Source organism: Macrotis lagotis, chromosome X (genome assembly GCF_037893015.1).
Source record: "Macrotis lagotis isolate mMagLag1 chromosome X, bilby.v1.9.chrom.fasta, whole genome shotgun sequence".
In the NCBI taxonomy this organism is placed as follows: domain Eukaryota; kingdom Metazoa; phylum Chordata; class Mammalia; order Peramelemorphia; family Peramelidae; genus Macrotis; species Macrotis lagotis.
In genome coordinates, this window is record NC_133666.1 from 210343221 (window position 1) to 210366710 (window position 23490).

A 23490-nucleotide genomic window follows, 5' to 3' on the forward strand; every position below is an offset into this window, starting at 1 on the left:
AAATTCACTCAGTACCATTCAAGGAAGTGTTCCCCTTCCCACCATCCAGTAATTTCCCCTCCCTAGGAGCCCAGGGCATTTATACCAAATCTGGTCGAGGGTAAACTAAATCTTTTATCACTTTAAAGGCCTCTGCTGAAGGACTGTTTTCTTCTTTTCATGAGGTGACATTTTCTGGAAAAAAAATCACTTTTCCCCTAATGTTAGAAATCAAATATCTATCAGCAGTTCCACCCCTTGATCACCTAGGTACTTCCAGGAAAATTATCTATTTATCTTTGAGTACTGTGCTGACAAGTAATAGTAAAGTGGAATTTTTATCAATTTTGCAGTACAGTGCAGGAAACAATGGGCTATGATGGGTCTCTCTCTGTACTTTTTTTTCTCTCTCTCTGTGGCTTTCTCAATCAGAAATGAGGCTATGGGGCTGCTAGGTAATGCAGTGGATAGAGCACCGGCCCTGGAGTCAGGAGGACCTGGGTTCCAATCCGGTCTCAGACACTTAATAATTACCTAGCTGTATGGCCTTGGGCAAGCCACTTAACCCCATTTGCCTTGTGAAAACTCAAAAAAAAAAAGGAAAAAAAAAAAGAAATGAGGCTATTGTGGGTACTTTGCTGTCCATAGGTCAAAGTGTCATTGATCCTGATTTGTTTAATCCACTCAATGCTGTAAGGAATGGTCACCTGGTGAGAACAAGACAGCCTTAAGGGGTTTTGGCCAACATGATCTGGTTAGTCAACCAAATGCAGATCCTTGACATGTATCATCTCTCAACTATGCATCCTTATTTTTTAAATCCCTCCAAAACCAAGAGTACAAGGAATAACAAAGTGTCCTCTAGATTTGACACCACTGAACCTTTGCAAGTTAGACCTAGATGATATCCAGGGTTTTATCAGTTCACCCTCAAAACCGTGCCAGTATTTTTGGGTTTTATGTTGATAAAAAAAATCTTTTTGTGGCTATTTCCTCCACTTCCCATCCCAACTCAATCAATCAATAAGCGACTACTTTGTCTCAGGCATTATGCTAAAAATACTGGACTTCAAAAAAGAGGAAAGTAAGGGTTCAATCCATTACTAATGAATAAGTATAATGTTGGAGTCAGGAGATGAGGGTTCTAGTTTTGCCTCTGATGGGACTTACATGTTCCAAGCTTCTCAGGGACCCAGGCAACTCATTAAAAGAATTGTTCATGGAGGGACTGTTTTGATAGGATTACATTATAGGTTTCATATAGAGATAGAGCTTGGGAATGGACCTGTGAGTTTACAGGAATAGAGAAAGGTGAGAAAATTCCCTCTAACAACCTCTGGCACCAAAGTGATGAGATCTAGCCAAGTTGCTATGTGATTATAGGCTCAAGCCTACTGAGAAATATTGTATATTTATGTTCAACCATCTCTTCAGGTTAAGGGATTGCTCAGAGTACTGAACCTTGACTTAACTTGCACAGGATGCCACAGTCAATATGTCAGAAACCAGGTCCTTCTGGCTTTGAGACAGTTCTCTAATTGCTGCACCAGGCTTCTTCTCTGCATGGGAAAACAAGTTTAGGATTATATAAAATAGGAAAAAGAAAAGACCAAAATGGCACCAAACTGCATTTTGCTTTACTAATTTATTAATTTAAATAGAGAAATGCACCTCTACCTTGAATAATTCATGACACTTGAAATAATAATTTTTTTATTTTATTGTGCCTAACTTAGTGAAAATGTGCTGTTTCCTATTTTCATCAGTGGATAATTTTTTAATGAAATATTAAATTTTCATTTTTTTCCTTTTGGAAAATCCAGCTAGTCTAATAAAGAGAGGTTGAATCATTTAATTTTTCATTCTAGTATTTTTACCATAGAATCAGTCTCAGCAAGCTAGATGCTGCTGGTATATAGTGAACTGAGTTGTAGTGAACCGAAGGGCAATCACTGTCTCCTGTTTTAGAAGAACTATAAAGAAGAATTTGGCATTTCTCAATTTTTCCATTTATACTGTAAAAAAAATTTTCTTAGTGTTATTTTACATATTACACAATATTTCCCAATAGTCTTGAGCCTGATTATAATCACTTAGACATGTGACTAGATCTTATCACATTAGTCAGCTTGAATGAGTGATTAAGCAAATAGCTCAGTAGTAACAAGAACCCTAAAGAACAAACATAAAAATCCCTCTTCTTTGAAGTCACAAAATCAACACTTCTTTAGGGTTTCTTGAAATGTTTTCTTACTTTAGTTTTTTTTTTTTTTTTTTTACAAGGCAATGGGGTTAAGTGGCTTGCCCAAGACCACATAGCTAGGTAATTATTAAGTGTCTGAGGCTGGATTTGAACTCAGGTACTCTTGACTCCAAGGCCAGTGCTCTATCCACTGTGGCACCTAGCCGCCCCTGTTTTCTTACTTTAATGATATCTTTGTAGTTTGAAAGGAATTGGGACTGTGGTGAAGTTAAGTAAATTATTGGTCAAATTTATTGCATTTTTTCATTTTTATTATGAAATATTTAAATAGGACCCAGTGTCTGTACCCAGGAATCTTGCCCTTTTCCCAACTTTTCTGTTACTGTAACAATTTTTCTAGTTACCTTGTTTTACACCCTTATTTCCATTCTAATCTCTTGACTCACATTTACTCTAACCTATACAATACCTTCTTAAATCTTCTCTTATAGCTATCGTCATATAGACTTTCAGCATTTCTCACTTTTAGTTTTCAATAATATTCATGCTGCTATAATCCAGTCATTCTGGTCTTCTTGGTGTTTCTCACATATGACCTTCCAATCTTGTCTCCACCTTTTTTCAGTGATTTTTCTCTGTTTCAGTGATTTTTCTGTCTGTTAGTTACCAAGCATTTAAAAAAAATTATTCTATGCAAGACACTGCTATGCTAGATAAATGAGGTGGAGGAGAAGGGAAGCAAAGACAATTTGTACTGAGTTTACATAATGAGGGACAGCAAAAATAGGTATATGTTTGATATGTACAAATGTGGAAAATAATTTCAGAGGGGAAGATACTGGTAGCTGGGTGATCTGAAAAAAGGTCTCCCACAGGAGGGAATATTTCAATTGTTTCTTTAAGAATGCCAGGGAAGCTATAAGAAGTGGAAGAGAGGACATCTTTTATAAAGATATAGAGACATGAGATGAAGTGTCTTATGAAAGAAAAACTAAGTAGATTAATATAACTAAATTAATATGACTAAACTAAATAAATATACTAAATAAAATAAATAAACTAAATTAATATAACTAAATCACAGAGTCTATGGAGAGTAATGTATAAGAAGACTGGAAAGGAAGGAAGAGGACAAATTTCTTTATATTTGTTCCTGGAGTATAGGGAATCATGGGGATTTGGGGGTGAGGTGGGGTGACTTGGTAAGACCTACACTTCAGGAAAATAAATTTGGAATCTAAGTAGAGGAAGAATTAGAGTGGACAGAGAATAAGAGGCTGAACTAGGTCTGTCACTCTGTGAATGGAGAGGTAAAGTATACCGGGCTATTTTGAAATTAGAAAGAAGATTTGGCAAAGATATGAGTAGGCCATTTTCTGATAAAGAAATCTCAGCATTCTATAGTCATATGAAAAAACAATCTAGCACTATTGATTAGAGAAATGCAAATTAAAAGAATTCTGAGGGGGAACAGTGGATAGAACTTATATGAATGGATGTAAAGTGAAGTGAGCAAAACCAAAAGAACATTGTACATAGTAACAGCAACATTGTACAGTGATCAACTTTCCCAGCAATAATTTGATCCAAGGTAGTTTCAAAGGACTAGTGATGGAAAATGCTATCCACATCCAGAGAAAAACTGATGGAGTCTGAATGCAGAACAAAGCTTACTATTTTTACTTTCTTATTTTTTTCATGTTTTTTTCCTTTGATCTGTTTCTTTTTTCACAGCATGACTACAGATAGAAATGTTTAACATGATTGCATACTTATACATACATAAATATATATATATATATAAATATATATCATATCATTTTAAGGAGAGTGGAGAAGAGAAAGGGAGGGAGAAAAATTTCAAACTCAAATTTTAAGAAAATTTTTGAAATAGCAAGCCTGGGCCAATGGGAGAATAATAGTTTTCTTGCTAATAATTTGGGAACTGGAAAGTGGGGAGTTTTAGGGAGTCAAGATAATGAGGTTTTGTTTAATCATATTGAGTTTTAGATGCTTGCAAGATCTGACTTGAGATATCTTAAAGTCAGTTTGTGACTGGCTCAGGAAAGAGAATAGGGCTAAATATACAGATCTAGTAATCTTCTGCATAGAAATCATTGATTGCAAGAGTATTGATATTGAGGTCAGCAAGATAGAAATAGCATAGAAGGAAAAGAGAGACCAGGATTGAGCTTGGGAAGACATCTATGGTTACTGAACATGACAGGGGTAAGTTACTAACAAAGGAGTTTAAGAAGTGGCAGATTTATAGGAGGATAACTAGGAAAGAATAATGTGGTGGAAAACCTACCAAGTGGGGAAAGTGTTAAATAATAACAAATTTTGTAGAAATGTTGAGAATGATAAGAATTGAGTAAAGACTTTTAGTTTTGTCAATTAAGAAATCACTGGTAATTTTGGAGAATGCAATTAATCCAAATTTCAGAGAATTTTAAAGAGGATGAGAGAAGCGGAGCTACTTATGACTTTCTCAAGTTTAGCTGAAAAAGAGAGCTATAGTATAAGATCTAGAGGGGGATGGTATATGATCAAGTTAGTTTTTTTAAAAGGATGGGTGTACTTATAGGGAGATAGAAGATTAGAAAATATTAAATTTCTCCTTACTTAATTTCTTCTTAGATTAAGCTCAATTTTGTAGCATATCAAAATAGTTGGGGCCCTGCCTCTCTTTTCTAGCATATTAGCTATCCTTTTAGTTTTATTTTGCCTACAAATCTACTAAGCATGCCATTGATGTATTTATATCAAGAAAAATGTTAAAAATTATAGGATCAAGCAGCATTCCTTGGGGTGCTCCACTCTTCTTTGAATCTATCCATTCAGTTATTTCCAAATCCATCTTGAATTTTCTTATAATTCACATCTCCCATATTTTTCATGAGATTAATAGGAGATCATTTATCAACTACTTTGCTAAAATTTAGGTAAATTGAATTTTAGTTTAGTCATCTAGTTGGCAAAGTAGATAGAGAACAAATCTGGAGTCAAGAAGACTTGATTTCAAATGAGGCCTTACGAACTGTGTGATTCTGGACAAGTCACTTAACACCCATTAGCCTTAGTTTCCTCATTTGTAAAATAGGAATAATAACAGCACCTAACTCCTAGTGTGACTGTACAGATCAAATGACAGTAATTGTAAAACATTCAGCACAATGTCTGGTATATAATAAGTGTTATAAAGTGTTAGCTACTAAAATCTTAATTATTTGCTACTACAAAAACAACTGCAACAACAACAGCTACAACTACCACTGCTACTAAATTATATCTACATCATTTTCCTGACCTCCTACTTGACTTAGTCAAAAAAAAAAGACCTATTGTTGAAAAAGTCATAATGCTTCATTGTAAAGTCTTTTTGTTTTGTTAACTATCCTCTTTATTACAAGTTTAATGATATATTCTAGTATTTTCAGTTAATAAAAATCAAGTTCACTGGCCTAGAGCAATTGAAGACTTTATTATTTTCTTTTTCTGAAAATTTATATATTTTTCTTTGTCATGAAATCTTAATATCCTATCACTTTTCTAAATCTTGAATGATTTATTTGGTATGAAAATGGTCTTGTATGTTTATAAGTTACCTGGTCTGTAATTTTTTTAATGTTGCAAATAGTTTTTAAAAATACATTTTCAATCATCTTTTCAAGTTTTGTAAAGCTGTTTTTGTTTACAATATTCACAGGTGTACTACAATTGTTCCTGTATTGAAAGGACAAAACAAATAATGTCTTCTGCAGAAAGTCTGAGCTTTGAAGCCAAAGCTGGGAAGTGTGAAACTCGCTGTACAAATTTGCCTCTCTTTCTTGGCTTTTTCTTTATTACCGTTATTTTTACTTTTATGGCTGGTACACCAATTACTGTAGCTATTCTTCGGTATGTATTTTTTCTTCAGCTATGCTGCTTTATATAAAGTTTTTTCTAAAAGCTAAAACCATCTTAATGTTAAATGTTTACATGAGGAAATAAGTGAATTTGTGTTGGTTAAAATCAAAAGGAAGGAAAAAAATTGCCCCCATTGCATCTCTGCTCCCACAACCCAGATCCAGAAAAAGCAAGGGATGGCTAAGGGCTGTGCCACACACATCTCCCCTCCCACCAGTCAGCACCCTTGGCTCCTGTTACTGTTACCCTCCTTGGCTAGCTTACCTGCCAAGACTTTTTCTTTTTTTTCTTTTTTTTCTTTTTTTTAGTTTTTTGCAAGGCAATGGGGTTAAGTGACTTGTTCAAAGCCACACAGCTGGGTAATTATTAAGCATCTGAGGCCGGATTTGAATTTAGGTATTCCTGACTCCAGAGCCGGTGCTCTATCCACTGCGCCACCTAGCCACCCCTCTGCAAGCCTTTTTCAATGTGTCATTTAGCATGTAGGATCAGTACTGGGTCAGTACTGGGGTGAGAGAGGGTCAGCATGATGCTTTTAGGGGATTTATAATAGCAGTGAAGGAAAAAGCTGCTGAATTGGTAATGGCTACCACCGCCACCTTTATAGTACTGTCTCCTGCCCCATCTATGACAAGCTAACCCATCATCAACAATCTGAGTCACTTAGAATAAGACAAGAACACAATTTCTCCCCTCAAGAAACACAGAGAATCATTTATCCTAAAATAGAAGAGATTTTTGAAGGTTACCTAGTCCTATTCTCCCACTTGACCAAAGGAGAAACTGAGGGACACAGCCAGATAAAATGAAATGATTAGTCCAGGAGACATAGATGTGAAAGGCAGATCTATTAAAAAAAAACAGTCCCTCTATTTCTGAATCTTGACATTCTTTCCAGTGTAGGATACTCTTAATGAAGAGACGTTCCTCTGTTGTGATTCATTGGAAAGATGACTGGATTTTGAGTCAGAACTCCAGGGTTTCAATCTTGGCTCTTCCACTTAGTACTTGTGTACATTCTTGGAAAAGTCATTAACATTCTTGGTCTTATTTTTCTCATCTCTCAAAAGAGGAATTGAAGAGGGTAAAAGGATGTGGAGTAGATGAACTTTAGGGTCCTTTTACTTTCTGTATCTAAAGATCTCGTTTATGTTCTGGTGATCTCTGAAATTCATCTTTCTTCTAAATACATTTCTTGACAATTTATCCAAGGATATTTATTTCTCATATCCTTTGACACACAGAGCAATTTGGCCCCATTTCTGTTTCAGCTGCTCCTTTTGCCATCACCACACAGTGTCCATTTCTCAATTTTTAAGTTCATTCTATCCTGTCAGAAGGTAGTAAACATACTTAGCTTATTTTTTTTAATATTTGACTTAGACTTTTTGAATAATTTTTAGATTTCAGATAGCTCTATGAAATTTGAAGAGGTTTATAGAGTGGAGAAAATTTTGAGGGCAAAATACTCAAACATTCAGCATTGTCTTAGGTAGAGCTAAACAAATAATATGGTTAATATGTTTGCAATTTTTCTTTTATTAATTATCTCAGTAGCTTTTAAGAAACCAACAATGCTGTTTTGTGTAAATAATAGTCACAAAAATAAAATCCGGCAATATTTCTACAGAAATATTGGTGGCTCTTCTAAAAACCGATTTTGTAAATGTAAATGATTAAAAATAAGAGGAAGCACTAATTTCTCCTATTTTAGTTCATATGTGTCAAAATGGAAATCAATTCATAATTATTTTGATAATTACTTTTTTCAAAATTTCAATTTGACATGAAAATAATTCATATGGGGGTAGTTAAGTGGTGCAATGAATAGAGCACCAACCCTGGCATCAGGGGGACCTGAGTTCAAATTTGACCTCAGACACTTAATAATTATCTGGCAGTGTGATCTTGGGCAAGCCACTTAACCCCATTGCTTTGCAAAAACCAAGGAAAAAGAAAAAAAATAATTTATATGAGTAAAAGTGATGTTGAATTTAGAGAATGACTTTTTACAATCTATAATTGCTATTTACAAATGTTGTTATAACTACTTACCACTGACTATTATTTTTAGGTGTGTAAATAGCCATCAACGCTCTCTATCCCTTGGTGTACAGTTTGTTTTGGTACGATTATTGGGTATGTAATATTAATTCTTTGGAATATCATTAACATGTTAGTTATATTAGTTTATAACTATTTAAAACACTAAGTAACAAATAAGCCAAAGAAGCTAGAGTTAAAAAATAGATAATTTTTGATGTTGGCTTTGTACCAAAAGTCAAGAATAAAAAATCTTTTAGGACAGAAAAATATAAAAATATCAGAATAATTTTACTACTAACTGATGAATTTAAAATTATTCTAAAATAAATTGGATAAATATTCTTTTATGTGATTCAGGTAAAGGAAAATATGAAAACTGTCAATGAGTTAAGTAAATATGAAAAACTTCATCTGGAATAACATTTTAGAGCTATTTACATGCAATTTTAAGATCATTAAATGGATTATTTTAATTCACTTTCTGATAATTCTTTTCTTTGAACAATGGTAGCTAAATCTGAACAAAAGGGAGTGTTAGTTGTGATTATGGAAAAGGTAGCTGATTTTTAATACTTCTTCACAGAATAACAGGTATTGTTGTTGAGAGAGAGCTGGCCTGGAAGTCCAGAAGAACTGGGTTCAAATCCTAACTCTGACACTAATTGGCTATGTGATCCTGAGCAAGCCACTTATCTTCTCATAGTTCTAGACAGCTCTCTAGAACTCGTAAGCTGTAGCAAGTACTGAATTTCGCTACTAGAGGGACTTTTTCTCACATGAGACTTTTTTATATTAATGAAGCACAACCTATTTGAAATTAATGCAGTTGAAATAGAGAAAGACCTACATGTATGACTGACACAAGAAAAATATGAGAAAAATAATAGTTTGACAGAAGGATTAAAAGAGAGATCTAGCTATATGAAACTGTTTAGGTAAACTCTAATCCAGTTCCAGGTTATAAATACTTAACATCTGTTGAGATGTTAGTGCCTCCTGGAGGTTGCTCAAAGGATATTTATGTTTTATGCTATATTGGCATATGAGACCCACACGTGTCAATAACATCTTTATTTAGGAATTAAAGACAGTAAAGTTCATTTAAAATTTTATTTTGTTTAATTAGAAAATTAATTTAAAAATGATTTAAACAACAGTCTTACTGACAAAATTGTTTTCAGTTTGTGTGGTTTTATGAACTTAACCCAAAGAAGTAAATTTTTTTGTTAATTATTTTTATTCAATTAGATTTTTTTAAATTAACTGTTGTTAATTTGCTTGGTCTGTTCTAAATGAAGATCAATTAATTCAGCAGAAGTTTATTAAGTTATGACTATATGTGAATCGTTGTGGAACTGAGACAGTTACAAAGAAGATAAATAATTGCTGCCTTTCTGGAGTTTATAATCTACTGTGTGAGATGGAAATGAATATGTGATTTCTATATGCAGAAAAGACTGAAATAAGGGTGTAAGGCAGATAAAATGTTCTTATGAGGGTAGAACCAAAAAAAAAAGAGATAATTTTCACCAGGGGAATCAAAGAAAATATCATTTGAACTGGACTTTGAGGAATGGAATATTTCAAAATATAGAGATTAGAGGTCATGTGAAGGAAACCTTTGTGTGAAGGCACTAGTTATTTGGTATACTGTGTAAAATGTTTGTAATTAATGTTATTATTAATTATAGTCTATCTTTATTCTTCATATACAATTATAATACATGTAGGTACAATTCCTGGACCAATAGTATTTGGCTTTGCAATAGACAGTTCTTGTACTCTTTGGGACATTAACCAATGTGGAATAAGAGGAGCTTGCTGGTTATATAACAACACCAAAATGGCCTTCATGCTTGTAGGAATCAGTAAGTAATGGTATCTTTGAATATAAGATAAAATTGTTTTGTTTGTGACAATTATGAATGATCAATTTCTAATATGGTACTGGAATAGTGAATCGATAATATTTAATATAAAACAAAGACCAGAATATATAGACTTGTTCATCAGTTTTTGTTAACTGTTGCTACCTGAGATACTATTAAAGATTTGTGTGCCTGTGGAAATTTGAAAATTACTTTAATGTATAGAGAAGTATAAAAATAAGGAGTATTTTCTTTGATCAACTGTAAGACCCTGATTAAAATATCAGAAAAGCATGAAGATGTGATTGTTTTATAGAGCTGTCAATATACCCTAACCTAAGAAGATAACTTTGCTAGTTAAAATCAGAAATTCATAACCTTAAAAGGTCATAAAGAATTCAAGCCTCAACCATTAATTATGAGCTTGCAAGTTTGATTGAAAATAGATTAGAATAAATGTCATGAATCCAAAGAATGTTAGAGCATCAAGGAACTTTAGAGATCTTGCCTGATGGTTTTGTTTCATGGAAGTTTGACTTTTCTTATGCTATGAATATGAGTTCTGTGAGTGGGAAAATTAAAATTAATAAAATTATTTCAGTTTAATGTAAAATTACTTACATTCATCAATCTTTCAGTTTGAAAATCAGAATTATTGCCTCTTTTAGTTCATAGTTTCCTTAATCTACTATCTCCCTCTCTCTCTTTGCCTTGCTGCTAAAGTTAGAAAATTCAGACTATTATTATAATTTATTATACAAGTCAAGGATACAATTAGAATACAATTACCAAATGGTTGATTTTACAAGGAAATTATTTATCTCCATTTTCCATTATTGTGGGTTTAAGTATAAATGGTGAAACTATATATGTTCTAAGACATGCATTAATGAAATGTATTTACTGGAATATTGCTGAGAGAGGATCTATTTCTGTTGGAATGGGTCTGAAATTTGGAAACTGACCTCCAACAAGCCAAAGTGAACCTTGTGGGCTAGCACATTTATTCTGTTCTCCTATTTCATTCTTAACCTATATAATCTTAAAAGGAGGATCTGTGCCTCTTAAGTTGAAAATCTCTAGTTTCTGGGAATGAAAATCTTTCCTACATCAATTTTTTTTGAAAGATTTTATTTATTTTCAATTTCACACTTTTCCCCCTATTCTTGCTTCCCCCCCCACAGAAGGCAGTCTGTTAGTCTTTACATTGTTTCCATCACAGCATCAATTAATTGTTAACAGTCATTTCAAAACTCTTCATATCTAAATGTATAAAGTTGTTTAACCATTTCATTTCTTTTGACCTATTCCCAATATTATATAACTAGAAAATGGTTTAAGTAAAAGACTTTAGATTATACCAGTCAGATCTCCCTTACCTCAAGGAGCTTGTGCTCATAGCAAGGAGAAATAATTTTCTTCAAGGAAAAAATGTTTCAAGGGATTATTTGAAATTTAGTCCAAATCAGTGGGTATTATAATAAAAACAGTATCCAGAACTGAAAATCCATATGTATAAATAACTACTTACAGTCAGTTATTCATAACTAATAATAGAAGCCAAAATAATGTCAAATAATTAAATTTTAATCAGTAATCCATAATTAGTATACCATGTTTAATAGTCAATGACTAATAATTAGTGAATTAAATCCAATTATTTAATTTATACTTTATAATCCATGGTTTTGGTTATAATCCATGACTTTTTATCATGTGTGTAATTCCTTTTCTTCACTCACTCCAAGAATCCTCCCCACCCTCTCAATTCCCAATTCACACATCACTCTAAAAGTCTTTCCCTGACCCTGTCCTCAGTTTTCTCACTTCTCTACATCTTCAGAAGATGACTACACAGTGACATGTTTTAGGGTCCTGTCTCACTGTTCCTCAGTTCTCTGCTCAGGTCAGAGAGTTGCTCTTCTGTGCTACCAGTTGATCTATGCAGTTCTGAGTGTCTGAGGCTCTAGTAGAGGAGGGTGTTGAGGAGATAGTGTTCAATTCATTTCAAGCCCCAACACATGTCCTATTTCTTTCCCTCTATCCTCTTCTCCAGAAATTTCTTGTAGCACCCAGCTAAAACATTTTAGGACTCCTTTGATTTTTCCATCAGCGCCCAGGAAACTTATTATTGGGAAAACCTCAACCTCCTGCAGGATTCCATCAGTCTTTTGAACCCTTGTCATGGGTGAAGCCATGAACTATAAAAGTTCCATTTAAGGAGGCATTAACTGGTGGAAAATTTCTGTAGCATGGAGTTAGAATCTTCTTGGAAAGAGGAGGATGTGCTGCCTAAATTGGGGCTGAGTCTTGTTGCTGGTTCTTGTGATTAGTCTTTGGGCTAGCTACTGCAGGCTCTATGCAAGTCATGGGGAATAGGGAGGCTGAGTGAGCTCAGGGCAGGTGTCAATATTTTTTTTATTATTTATTTCTGGAAGTTGCTTTATATTTGGTCCATAATTTCTGTTTGAGGAGAGTTGTGAGGAGATGGGAGATCAGAGAAAAAAAATCTGCTGTCCTGTCATGTGATCATCATTGAACTAATGAACTTCTTTTGTGCATTGCACTCAAACTCACAATTATACATTCTTATAAGAAAAATCTTATTCAAATGCTTTTAAAATATCATATGGTATACAGGCCCAGAATCTCTAGAAAACAAAAAAAAATGATATTTTTCTACATTTAACAAACATAATTTAATAACATTAGGAAAAACTTAACTTATAGAAAAATATAAATTGTTTCAAAAATGAGTATGATCAAAAGAACTAATTGCTTCTAATCACTTAAGGATAACAAAGCAGTAAAAGAATGAATTAAAAATAATTTCTTTAAGGGCAGCTAGGTGGTGCAGTGGATAAAGCACGGCCCTGGAGGCAGGAGTAGTGGGTTCAAATCCAGTCTCAGACACTTAATAATTACCTAGCCGTGTATTCTATTATTTCCACCTCTTAAAGTTTTGGGAGAAAAAAGTCTGTATATTGAGTATAATTGCAAAAATTTTTAAATTTTCTCTTTCATCCAATATAATGTTCCATCTGAAAATCATCATGAAGATATTTAATACCTTTATATACTTTATAAAGTCCCAAGGACTTTAATTTACTCAAGGCTATTTTCTCATGGTTCAGGTATAATTCTTTTTTTTTTTTTAGATTTTTCAAGGCAGTGGGGTTAAGTGGCTTGCCCAAGGCCACACGGCTAGGTAATTATCAAGTGTCTGAGGTCGGATTTGAACCCAGGTACTCCTGACTCCAAGGCCGGTGCTCTAATCACTGTGCCACCTAGCCACCCCAATCAGTTATGATTCTGAAAACCTTTTTGTTTATTTTTTAAGGCAACAATATCTCAGAAGAGATAGGGAGGAGATCTTCTCCAATTTTTCTATTTTCTACTCTTCCCCTTAAGTGTCCCAGTTTAGAAGAATAAACTTTAAAATATAGATTTGAGAAATACCTTCTGCCTGGAAAAGCTTTCACACCTAAAATTGATTACTAATTTTATTAATGGTTATAAAAATGTATGTATAAAGGGACATGGATAGCAGAAATATTTTTTTAAGGAAATGGGCAGTTTTCTAGGTTGCTGAGGCAGATAAGGCTTCCCTTTCAATTCATCATATATTAATAGTCACAGATAAAAATGCAACAAATACTTTTTCAACTTCATCCACTCACATATACTCGAAGAAAACAAAAGAAACATTTTCATGGTTTCACACACAAGCATTCTGCTAAAACAAATTAAGATTTCAATCTATCTCTGCTTTTTTCTTAAGTGTGTATAATCATATCCATTTAAATCTCAATAGAGATTACTTTAATTACTGGATTTCCTTGATTGGAACTTAATTAAACATATGCTAAAAAGACAAATAAAGGGGTGTAGGGGTACATTTTTAGGGGAATGGGGTATTCAGCCTCTTTGTAAGCAAGAAGGTTCAGCCGAGAAAAGATAGATAAGGAGATGACTAAATGGCTACCTACACCACAAAGCCAGAAACTCTTAGAGAATTTCTTAGAGAAACAGAGAAACTCAAATCTGCCTACTACAGTTAAAGGAGACAATAAAACATTTCTTCTTAAGGAATTTCAGATTCTTGCCAACCAGAATTAGAATAGAAACTGGACAGTTGGAATAAAGAATTCACTGACTGGGAGAGGGGGCGGGAACCAAATAAAAAAGAGGCTAATTCCTAGCCTTGGCAAGATATGGACTCCACAGGTAGCAACTCTTCCCCAATCCACTAATGGAAATTTAAAATGAAGCAGGAAGGAGAGCAGAAGAAGGAAATGGGCAATCATTTTCTCTAATTGTTCTGTGTTTGTTGTGTTGAGTCCTTTTCAGCTGTGTTCACCTCTTTGTGACCCCATTTGAGATTTTCTTGGCAAAAATACTGGAATGGTTTGGCATTTCCTTCTCTAGCTCATTTTACATATGAGGAATTGAGGCAAGCAAGGTTAACACAAGGAATATGGCTAATGTCTGAGACAGATTTGAACTCAGGTCTTCCTGATTCCAGATCCAACTCTTTATCCATTCTTTCACTTAGGTGCTCATTCTCTATTTAGTACATCACATATCTGGTACTCTACATTAAGGGTATTCCTATGCCATCCTATATATTTCTCTGTGGACTAACAAGTTCATTTAACTGGAGATCAAATAAAGTGAGCAGTCAAATTAAAAGAAAATGGAAATTATGAGTACAGTAAGGAAGATTGCTGGCTGGTGATAACCTTTAGCTTCTTAGGATACACTCTGGGTTTGGAGCTTTTTAGGGATTACTTAGAGTAGATAGACATTCTGCTACAGAAAAGAGATAGTGAAGTATGCTAGCCTTGGGGTCATAGGAGTTACTAAATGTTGAGTTTGCTTCCATGGAAATTTATTTTTTTGGTGGTTGGTGTAATCAAAATTCTCTGTTTTGGTAGAAAATCCCCAAGATAGTAGAAAAAATGGAAACATTCTTGTTCAATCTGTTAGAAGAAGGGTAGTAGAATACAGATCTCATAGCTCTGTTTCTTTGGACTTTGGTGACTTTATTTGAGAAGATGCATCCCTAAAATACACAGCTCATACTCCTACACATTTCAAACCCCCCAAGTATTCTATGGTCAGAGCAGTGTGACAAACTAGATGGATGTTGTCAGGTATCTTCATTTTACAGATTCAGTGATGAGTTAGGTGACTTTACAGGTAGTAGCAGAACTGAGAATAAAGCTCAGGTTTCTTGATGCCCATGCTATTTATACAACATCACAAGACCTGTAAATGGGGCAATGAATTGGTGTTTTTGCCAATACGTTCCTATTGGGTGAAACCTTTGTTACTCTTTGTGACTGAATTTATAATCTAGTAATAGAGTCACAAAAGCAATGGATCAGTGTTTGAATAGATTGAGGAGCATACATCTTCTTATAAGGATTTTTTTAAGCAGAGATTTTAATTGGGAATTCAAAATGTTTTTCTTTTTTCTGTCACTGACAGAAAAGTTTATGGATGATGCTTTACTTTTACCTCCTGGTTTATAATCATTGAGAGAAGCTATGTTTCCTGAAAATAGTAGTGTAGTTGAAAGTTTTAAAAAATTATCCAGATAAATATGGAAACTCTGTGATTTTATTTGCTATTGAAGAATTTTAAATAATAAATATTTTTTCAAATTTAATAGAATGGGGAGAAGTTAGGTGGCAGAATGGATAAAGCATTTCTGTGGACCAGGAAATTCACTTGACTGGTGATCAAATAATCTGGAATCAGGTCCTAGAATCAGGAGGACATGAATTCAAATGTGGAATTACATGCTTGATACGTATTAATTGTATGATGTTGGTCAGGTCATTTAACCCCATTACCTTACCAAAAAATCCCCACCAAAAAAAATTTAATAGAATGATACAATATGAAATCATTGTATGTAATTACTCATATTTGATTATATTAGAGGTCAAATTGTGTCTCCAAAACCAAATATTGCATATTATTTATACTTTCTATAAGATAGCTATCATACTGGGGCAGCTAGGTGGCACAGTGGATAGAGCACTGGCTCTGGAGTCAGGAAGACCTGAGTTCAGATGTGACCTTGGTCATTTAATAATTGCCTAGCTGTGTGACCTGGGCAAGTCACTTAACCCCATTGTCTTAAATTTAAAAAAAAAATTTTTAAAAAAGATAGCTAACATACTGAAGAAGTGCTAGAGGAATGGAAGGGTGAAGAGGGGAGTGGGGTAGAGATAGTTGTTAGTTTTGTCCCAAAACATTAAGATTTTAATTATATTATACTCTTAGAAAATGAAAATATAGTACCTTGGTTTAATGCTTCCCTAATTCTTTTCTCTTAGATATTTCTTTTAATTTTTTATACACATCATACTTCTGCCATATTAGATAATAGGATTACTTTGTAACATAAGATGGAAGAAGCTTATAAATTTAAAGATACTTTTTATGATTAAAAAGCGAATGATTTCTAGGAAACCTGAGTGTGAGGATTTTTTATGTTTTTGATTTCAATTCAATGAATATTTATAAAGGGTCTACTATGTGCAAGTAACTGCTTTGTTGGGGATGTAAAACATGAGCAAAAACTAAGTAATTCACCCCCACCCAAGAATTTATATTCTTAAGGGGAAGAGGAATAACATTAACTAAAAGTTAACTACAAAGTATATTTTATGGAAGCATGTTAAAAGCCTCCTTTTTAGTTTCTTTAGAAATATTAGGTTATAATATTTTTTCTAAAAAAATAACTCTTTCCAGACTTCTACTTGAAGATGAGTTAGGTGAGAATAAAAAACTTTTCTTAGAAAAATGCATTAAGTATAATAACCAAGACTTAGAAATCTTATCTTGTGAAGAACATTCCCTACCTGGAATGACTAGGTAATAGATTCATCTAAAGATTGTCTCCTTTTCTGGGCAGCTAGGTGGTGCAGTGGACAAAGCACTGACCTTGGAGTCAGGAGAATAAGACTTCAAATCCTGTATCAATCACTTGTGACCCTGGCAAGTCACTTAACCCTGACTGTCTCACATCCAGGACCATATCCATATGATTCATATCTGTCCACCTGATCCAGATAGATCTGGAAGAGAAAGTGAAACTGTGATTTAGTATAGCCCCTTCCCCCCCAGTCAAATTCAATTCATATGCTTGTCATGACATCACCTCCCTGATGTGGTCTTCAAAAATGAAGGGCAAACATTATTTCTCCTCTTCCAAATCTTCTGATTGGGACAAGAATCATTCCTCCTTTGAGAACATATTGAGGTATTAATCACAGGGAGGGAATCTGTTTATTCTTGGAGAACAGTGGAAGAAATTATCAGTTATGTAAAACTGTGGTAAAAATCATTTTGAAAAGTTATTTTCTTTACATGCTGTGATTTTTCTTGTTTAAGAGTCCTAAAAATTTTATTTCAGATTATCTTGGGGTGGAAAGAGGTATCTTGGGCAGGGGGATAGAGAACTGTACCATTTTATACTTTACTCTCTCTGACTGTTTCTCTGGCTCTGGCTCTCTCAGTCAGAGATAGTTTGGTTATTAGATTAATGCTAAATTAAGTAAAATTGTTGTTGTCAGATTAAAAGGAATATTACTTCCTTCCCCCTCTTCTTTTAAAATATGAAGTTATATGAAGTAATCTCAAGAGGAAAAGAATAGGGGATCAGAAGAGACCTCATGTAAGAGATTTAACTTGTACTGCGTTTTGAAAGAAACCAAAGAATTTATGAACCTCGGGGAGAAAGGAGGATATTCATAGTATGGGGAATTGTTTGTACAAAGGTACATTTGATAACCAGGAAGTTTCATGTATCAAGAACCAGCCTGAGAATTTGACTAGAATAGAGAATAAAGAGAAATAAAACCTGGAATGCTTTAAGTACCAGACTGGGTATTTTGTATTTCATCTCAGACAAATAAGGAGCTGTCAATGTTTTTGATTTGGAGGTTACATGATGAGATCTGATTTTAGAAATTTCATTTTAACCCTTCTATGGACCATAGCTCAAGGAGGATAATGAACTGGAACAGAGAAATCAATTAGGAGGCACTTAGCACAGGTGCTTAAAAATGTTTATTGATTGTTTTCAATAATTTAGGTTAATTGTTGACCTGAAATTAGGTAGTAGCTTTACAATTTTTAAGAAAGCGATAATTACAAGAGATGCTATGGGAATAGGATAAACCAGATTTGGTTATTTATTAGATATGTATAAGTTGTATATAAAAACCCAAACTTTATTTTTTTAAATCAAAGTTTAAGAAAGTTTTATTAACACAATGGCTAACAGAATTCATATCCAAAAAAGGCATCAGCTGGCAAATGTTGGATTGAATTTAAGAAGATGAAATTTACTAGAATTAATAATAAATCCTTTGAGCTTGAAAAATAAATCTTGAAAGTATAAAGCAGAAGAGGAGGGCTGGAGTATAGTTTGAGAAAAAATCTGAAAGTTTTCCTGATCTACAAATTCAAAATTGTTCATGATAGGGAAGCCATGATGAATAATACATTCTTAGGATTCATTAGCAAAGGCATATTGTTCAGAACTAGGATAATATTTATTCATTATGCTTTTTTTTTTGCTCAGAAACTTGTTGTCATTATTTTAGAAAGGACATTGAATAGTTCAGACAATCCAGAAGAGGGCAACCAAAAGTTGTCGTGGTCTCTTGCATCCATGCTAGAACATAAGTTCAGGAAACTGGGAATATTTGATTTAAGTAAGAAAAGATTTAGTGAGGAAAGAATAGCTGAAGAGGATATGAAGAGTTTTCTTGTAGAAGAGGGATTTGATTTTCTTTGCTTGACTCCAGAGGTCAGAAAAGGATGGGGTAAAATTTGCATAGAGTAAAATGAGGAGAAGCTTCCAAGGACTTAGAGCAGTTTTTAAAAGTTCAGTAGTCTTCTTTGGGAGTTGAGGTGCATTTCCTCTTGCTGGTCTTCAGCTGGGAGTTGGATATTTTGTTTGGGTACATTTTAGATTAAGTATCCTCTAAGGACCATACTACCTATGAAAATTCATGATTCTTTGAATTGTCTTAAATATGCCTTAATTTCTCACATTCCACAAGTGGAATCTTAGATGCTGAATTTATTTGATATATTATATAGGAACTTTCCCTGACCAAATCCAAATAAGATTTTTTTTATAGAAAATCACAAATCTTGAAAAGAAATCTTATATTTGATATCAAGTGGGGTGCCAGAATTTCTATTTTATGTTAAGTATGACTTTTTTAATATTTGCACATGTAGCTAGCTAGTAAATATTCTAAACATTAACCCAAAGGATATTTACTTTTTTCCTATGAAAACAGAATATATATATATATATATATATATATATATATACTGATATAACAGGAAATAATTGGATAACCCATTCTTTCACTTATTTAGAAGGCATTGGAGGTCAACTTCATTTACTTGTGTTGGGAAAAATTTGAAAATCAGGCCAAATATGATAATATTTAGAGTATCTAATGCATAGTAGATACTCAATAAATGTATTTTCCATTTCTATTCCTTTTTTATTAGAATTTGCATTTATTTGTATTACTCTTACTTTTGATACATAAAATCTATTCCATTTCACTTAAAAGATTCATAAAGGAGAAAAATAACTTTTCAAATACTAAGTTCCCTGATTACTTACAGTGAATACATTTTTGTTCTAGGTTACTAAAACCTGTGGTTTTACTTTTGTTTTTCTTTTCAGGTTTTGGTTGTAAAATACTAACTATTCTCTTCAATGCTCTTGCAATCTTCTTGTACAAGCCTCCTCCTTCTGATACGAATGTCACATTCCAGAGTGAGAATGTAATTGTGGCTTCTGTTCCAGTAGAACCCGATCACAGCAAAACAAGACATGATGGATAAAAGAGAAAAGAGGAGACTATTCAACAGCAGAATGACAAGTTTTTTTAGGAACTGTAAAATGCCATTGCAGCATTATATATACCAAATGGAAAAAAAATCACACTTTTGGTGTGGTCAAGAGATTTAACAGTGAAATTCAGGTGTTAATGAATATTTACTTTTGCAACTTCAAAAGTAAGAAAACAAATCCTGTTTAAATTTCACTGAGAAGCTTTAGAACTGGAGTATGAAAGCTACATATTTGTTTTTCATTTTCAGGTGTCTGAAATTACAAACTAAATATAAAAACAAAGACAATTTATCTAAACTAAATTCCAAACCAAGCATTGTAAACAAATTGACACTGTTAGCACAGGACTAGTAAAATATTAATCCATTTTATAAGAGTTATGGACATTTCAATTTCTCTGATAGCTTAAGAAAAGTCAAAACTTATTATTATTATTTATTAACTACCTTGATTCCAGGGTGTCAAAACTTAGATAACTTAAATCTACATTCACAGTTTTCTGGTAGTTATAGCATTAATTTTAAATAGGCCAAAGACTGCATTAGTTATATAGGAGACAAGACTAGATGGCCATATTTTATTTCAAATTTTCCTTCTTTTATCCTAGAGGCTCCTTTATCAGAGAAATCTCTGGATTATATCATTTAAAAATTGTGCTTTTATATATATGTTCATCTTCATTTAAAAAGTATTCCTGAAAAAATACCTACTGATATGTTTAATGATATTAGAATATCATTTCAAATATTTTTCCCAATTAACCCTCATCCCCCAATTTCTCAACATAGTTCTATAACTTTTCTTTGGTAGGGCAATGGAATTGAGTGACTTGCCCAAGATCACACAGCTAGTCAGAATCAAGTGTCTGAGGTCGGTTTTGAGCTTATGGATGAAAATGCTTATGGATGAAAAATTAAAATTCAACTTTAACATATTTTGAAAAATGTGATTAAAAGTAAAATTTTTCACTGACAAGATAAATCATACAGTAATGCCTTATGTGAGGTCTTATCTATCTCAGGCTTTCAGAAGCCTTAGTCATTTATAATAAAAGATTATGACTTTTTTTCAGTATCAGAGAAAATAGCACAAAACCCATGTTCAACACCATAGTTGAGGTCTAGAGCTGACCTCAGTACCTTTTATGGAGCTCATTGACTAAGAATTGCATGTACCATTATTGATCAATAACTTTAATTATCTAACAGTTCTTATTTGCCTTTTACATTTTAATAAATTATAATGTACAACAATGGTGATGAAACTTAAACAGAATTAGATCGGTGATCATGTCTTAATTTAGAAAACCAAGAATTAACATCTGTATTGAATTTTAAATTATTTTGTTAAATATTTCCCAAATACATTTTAATCTGCTGGCAATCAGACTCAAGAAGCCCATAAACTATGAGCTTGATACCTTTGATGTACAGTATTCTAATAGTGTGTGAAGACCTTCTAGAGGTAAACCTATCAGCTATGGAACTGTGGAATGACATGCAGAGAATGTAGAAGTAAGGTAGGATGTGAGACTCAGTAGTGTTCATAGTCTGCAACCAGGCTATTTGAAGTTCACCAATTATTCTGGAGCTCAGGAGAAGAGGGCACAGATTAAATGTGAGACCAGAACCAAGAGTCAGAAACCAGAAGGATAAACAGAAATTAAGGCCTATGGAGTTTCCAGAGAGCAGTAGGCAGAAAAGGTAAACCAAAATTAGATAAAAAATGACTATTTGAGGACCAGAAAAGACCATGGATACCCAAGCAGGATGCAGATTTCCAGGAACCAATGTACCAGGACAAGAAAAGATAGAAAACAAATATGAAGCATTAGCACCAAGGAGATTTTGAATCTGAGGGAAATACCAAAATGATATTATTCTGTTGCTACTGGAGTGGAGAGGACTTAGTGTATCACATTTGCACCTGTTGAGAGGAAGTTTGTGGATAGAAGATATGGGTAGATTGTATCAGAAATTCTGAGAGCATTGTCAATTATTCCAGGAAAGAAAACAAAAGAAAGGCTTAAAAGCAACAACAACAAAAGCATAAAAGCTATAGATGTACAGAAGTCTGAGTCTATTTGTGGTAGGGGCAAATATTTTTATATAACTGAATAGGTTGGCATGGTATCACTGTCCCCATCACAGTTTTTTAATTGATCTTTATATTGAAGACATTGAATCCACAAGAAATATTTAATTGCATTCAGTATATAGTTTCATGAAGTAAGGAAATATTTAGTATATTTTAGAAACCAAAATGTTTTTATTGCTCCTTTACCACACACACATACACACACACACACACACACACACACACACACACACACACACACACAAATACACATGTTTAAGAGAAAAATCTTAAGTTATCTGGAAAGTTCATTTATGTGAAACACTTCATTCCTCGCTGATGTTAGATGAATGCAGTGTTAATACTCAGATGAATCTTTGATCTCCTTAATTCAAGAGTTCCTTCTAGAAATGCAAATTGTAAACCATATATTATAATTAGAATATGTTCATTTATTTTCAGTGAATGGTTTTTGCATTTGCTACCTTTAAAAGGAAAATACTTTTCACTATTTAAAAGAAACTTCAATATAGAATTTGTTCTTTTGTTATTTTTGAATATAATTGTGCAGTATTGGATTAATTATTTAGAATTTTTGAGTGCTGAGATTATGTTTATAATATATGAATGTAAAATTAATGTGTACAAATTATGCATAATTATGATAGCTATGAAAAGAATTTGAAATTATAAATATTTAGGAACAGTCAAGTTTTAAACTATATTTTACTGCAGATTAAGATAGCTGAATGTTTGATATATTGATTAATTCAGCAAGGTTATATTATAGGGCTATTTAAAATCAATTATTTAAATTTCTTACCTTTGTCTACTTGAAATCGACATTGTTACAATTTAACTAAGCTGCTATATAAATATAAATTTATTTTTTTACAAGTGGAAAATATTTTTACTCTGGAAACATTTTGATATGTTAGCAAATGTATACAACTTAATAAATAATATTTTATTTAGAGTACACTGGAAGAATCAATATACTTAATAATTATTTATAAAAGAACAAATGAGTTCCTTATAGTTAACTGAAAAAGATGGATTTAAGGTAAATTATCTTTTTTTTAACAAGCAATAGAAACCATAAAGAAATGATCACTTATAGGAAAATAATTTTTATTTCAATGAGCACCATATTATATGAAATATTTCATTTAATTTTCTTAACCAGAAAACTTTTTTTTTCCTTTCCTTTTTTTTAGGTTTTTGCAAGGCAGTTGGGTTAAGTGACTTGCTTAAGGTTACACAGCTAGGTAATTCTTATGTGTGTGAGGTCGCATTTGAACTCAGGTCCTCCTAACTTCAGGGCCAGTGCTCTATTCACTGCACCATCTAGCTGCCCCCTGAATCTCTTTGAAATATTTATACCAAGTGCATGAAAATTTAATAGAACATCTTTAAAAATTTACCACTTTAGAAAGTCAGGACTTCATAATTGAACATAATGAACTTAATGTCAAAACCAAAACTCATTACTTTCTCAATCT

The 23490-nt window shown here is 33.0% G+C and overlaps 1 protein-coding gene across 1 annotated transcript in view; it reads left to right on the forward strand.

Moving 5' to 3' along the window:
- The window catches only part of LOC141502256 (solute carrier organic anion transporter family member 4C1-like), a 109612-nt gene extending 86693 nt beyond the window's left edge, over positions 1–22919 (forward strand). The window contains exons 10-13 of the mRNA XM_074206906.1: positions 5892–6082; positions 8166–8230; positions 9868–10005; positions 19742–22919. Of these exons, the coding sequence (XP_074063007.1) occupies positions 5892–6082; positions 8166–8230; positions 9868–10005; positions 19742–19902 (555 nt within the window). The 3' untranslated portion in view covers positions 19903–22919. The remainder of the gene's footprint in view (positions 1–5891; positions 6083–8165; positions 8231–9867; positions 10006–19741) is intronic.
- The last annotated feature ends 571 nt before the right edge of the window (positions 22920–23490 follow it).